At 36.5% G+C, this 3412-nt stretch overlaps 1 protein-coding gene across 1 annotated transcript; it reads left to right on the plus strand.

Annotated features, from left to right (window-relative positions):
• Window positions 1–161: 161 nt before the first annotated feature.
• On the plus strand, window positions 162–3359 carry LOC129580239 (galactosylgalactosylxylosylprotein 3-beta-glucuronosyltransferase S-like; the record flags this gene model as incomplete). Its single annotated transcript, XM_055470475.1, is given in 4 exon segments — window positions 162–479; window positions 633–895; window positions 1067–1421; window positions 1656–3359. Coding segments are annotated over 4 exon segments (998 nt in total), but the record flags the coding sequence as incomplete, so codon positions are not given.
• Between the last annotated feature and the right edge of the window lie 53 nt (window positions 3360–3412).

Consider the following 3412-nt stretch of genomic DNA (forward strand, 5'->3'; position numbering starts at 1 on the left):
CGTTTGTTTGCTCCAAAATTCATTAGACTCGGTAAACTTTGTTGGTTGTTGTTCGCTATTTTGCGCGTTCGTTCTCCCTCTATCCATCTGTCTCTATCACTCTCTATCGTCCTCTACGAATAATTTATCAATGCACTTTTGTTTCCAATCTTTCGATTCAGGTGACTACGAACGAACGGTAGCTGCGTCAGTGACAATAAATGAATCATCGTTTCTGTGCAAAGAAAATTTCGTTGACACACGAACCATAGCAGCAACGAAAAATCCCACGGCACATGGCACAGATACGAATGACACTGGCACTGGTAGTGTCGTGCCAATAATCTATTTCGTAACGCCAACATATCCACGACGCGAACAATTCGCTGAGATTGTACGGCTTGGTCAAACGCTTATGCACGTACCACATTTGCACTGGATTTTGGCCGATGATACGGACTCATGTAATCAACATTTGGATGAGTTTCTAAACCGTTTCGGTAAGCTAATGCTTTTGTATGTTTGACTTTTCTTGTGTGTATGTTACCAACGATGTAAATGCCATAAATCTGCAGCCGATTTGCGAAATGTTAAAATGAAAAGAGAGAGAAAAAAAGGTTATGAAATGGTGCAATAATTTATCCGACGTTTAGGTATTCCATATACTCATATATCGAGCCCAATGCCGGATTTCTATCGTTCACAAAAGCCGATGCCGAGAGGTGTTGCTAATCGACGAGCTGCAATCAATTGGATCCGGCAAAATGGCAAGAAGCCAGGTGTACTCTATTTTGGTGACGATGATAACACATTTGATTTAAGGCTGTTCGATGAAATTCGATCGACCAAACGAGTTTCAATGTTTCCCGTTGGTTTAATTGGCCAGTATTCCATTAGCGCACCAGTCGTACGAAATGTAAGACTTTGAATACCAAAAACTATTACATGTTTCCGTTCAATTATTACGTCTATCCTTTTAATGCAATCTCATTTTTTTAACCGTTTGTTTTTTTTTCATGTCGAAATGATAACTCTCTTTTTTAATTGCATTTTCATGTTAAAAACCATTTATTTGTTTCATTTCAAGGGCAAAGTAATTGGTTTCTTTGATTCGTGGCTGTCGCAACGAATGTGGCCCGTCGATATGGCTGGCTTCGCCGTTTCGTTGGAGTATCTAGAGAAGAATCCAAACTCAACGATGCCGTACAAGGCCGGTTTTGAAGAGGATGGCTTTTTGAAAAATATCGGATTGAAAATGAACGAAATTGAACCGAAAGCGAAAAATTGCACCGAAGTTCTTGTGTGGCATACACAAACGAAGAAAGAGAAAGCAGCACTCATCCAAATTGATAGTCGTATTATTGAATCAGATGATACCAGCTTAGGTGCACTTTTAAGAACATTGGACGCACTAGGTGTCAGTCATAATAGTCCGTCATCAGGTAATTTTCATTTTAACTTGGTCAAAGTGCTTCAAATTTGTTGCAGTGAAGAGCAATTCGCTTTTAAAAACATTGATTTAAAAATATAGGCAAAGATATCGGATGAAAGAGATTTCATCAATGTTGTAATCGCATTTTTTTATTTGATTTTATTGATGTAATTCGAAACGTTTGCTTCAAATTAATATTCTAAATGCGTTTTATCCATCTTTCTTCTTCTCAATCTTCGTATAGGTGTAAAAGCGCAGATAGCCAAAAATGCAAAGGCAAAAGAACTAACCCATAAAACTATATAATTCAACTAGTTATACTACCCAGAGCGAGAAGCGTTTAATAATTTATCGGCCGATCTATAAAAATGGAGGTGTTCTACAGCGTTCTCTGCGTTGAAAGTGATATGAAAAAGGCAGCTGAAAAAAAAACGAAAACAGTTCCAGAAAGAGTCTAAGGCCATTTAAGTGAATTGGTGCGGTATCGACAGAGGAAAATAATCGAAGAATTTATGAGTTTAAGTAGTTTTCTACAGCAATGGAGGCAGTTACGAAAGTTTTTATTTAATTTATTTGTACCGGTAACAGTTATTACCCGTAGGTAACGAGTTAAGCATAATACGAAACCAAATTGATAAATAATGAAATGCACGCTTTCTGAATGCTCTATGAATATAAGTGAGTTTAGTTTAGTTAGACATGGTCAGTACACGCATAATAGTCATCAAATGACACTGATGACAGGCCGTTTGAAGAAAAGCAGAAAATGAAACAAATTCAATTTCACATTGTCTTCATTAATCAAACCTATTTCCAATATGACATTCGTCAGCTGTTCGATCGTTATTCCAACATTGACTTGTATAAAAAGTGAATCTAAGCGAATACTATATCTATTGAATTGAAACATTGACACTGTATACACGCTAAAAAGGTTCCCATTATTTTGAAATTCGGTAAAAATCGTCGGAGCGAGCGAAAAACAGACACAAACACATCGCAATTGTTAAGCATAAATGCTTTGTTTGGTATGCATTGCATAGAAATATTTTAGCGACTATCATCAAATTCTACCATTTTTTTTATTTTGATATTTATTGAAAATGATGCCAACTGCTCTGTGTTTTTTTTTTTTATTAAATCATTGTGAAAAAAACCTACAATATTGCAAAGCCTATAATTGAGGACGAGTCATTTTTCATGCGTGTACGTTTGCTAAACTTTCCGCTGTATGCGCGTGCCAATTATTGCTGGTGTATTATACGGCAATTGTATATCAAAACCCGATGTTAGTCATGGTGTGCGCCAGTCGCGACTGTTTCGCTTCAATCAAGTCAGTGCTATTTCGCCAGCTTTTCTTTGTTTGTCTGTGTTGACGGCAATTTTTATTCACCCATTTTCAATGCATATAAATTGCAGCGATTTTCGTGCTATTTTTATCAGAAATAAACAGCAACAAAGAGAAAAAACGTGCACAGAGAAGTTAAAAAGTGGGAACAAAGTGTTCAAGCCAAGTTCATGGAATGAAAATGGTGGCGTCGTAAATCGCATGCCTTTTTCATTATTACGAACCGATAATTGTTTTATGCGATTCAATAGCAACACCACTTGAGCAGTCGTCGAAATGAGCCTTATTATTACGATTTGGTCGTTTTCACGGGTCAAGCCTTGAATAAAAAATAACAACTCAATTGTTTGTTTGAATGAATCATATAAAATCCCATTTCGATTGTGGATATGAATAGAAATCCGATTTATCGCAATCACGAGATTCTTTTCAATTTTTTTTCATTACGTTCTCTCTCTCTTTTTCTCCATTGTCAAATGCCAAAGCGACCATTCAATAGATTTTGTCCGCAATTATATTTTCCACTTTTATTCCGTTCGAAATTAATGTCAAAGTAAACGAAGACCAATAAATGTGAACACAGGTGAACACGAAAAAAAACACTTGCCCCGGAAAAGAACATTTTGCAATGGAACCTTTGGTGCCACTCAAAC

Source organism: Sitodiplosis mosellana, unplaced genomic scaffold (genome assembly GCF_009176505.1).
Source record: "Sitodiplosis mosellana isolate CC-2019 unplaced genomic scaffold, AAFC_SMos_1.0 Smas_scaffold_7402, whole genome shotgun sequence".
In the NCBI taxonomy this organism is placed as follows: domain Eukaryota; kingdom Metazoa; phylum Arthropoda; class Insecta; order Diptera; family Cecidomyiidae; genus Sitodiplosis; species Sitodiplosis mosellana.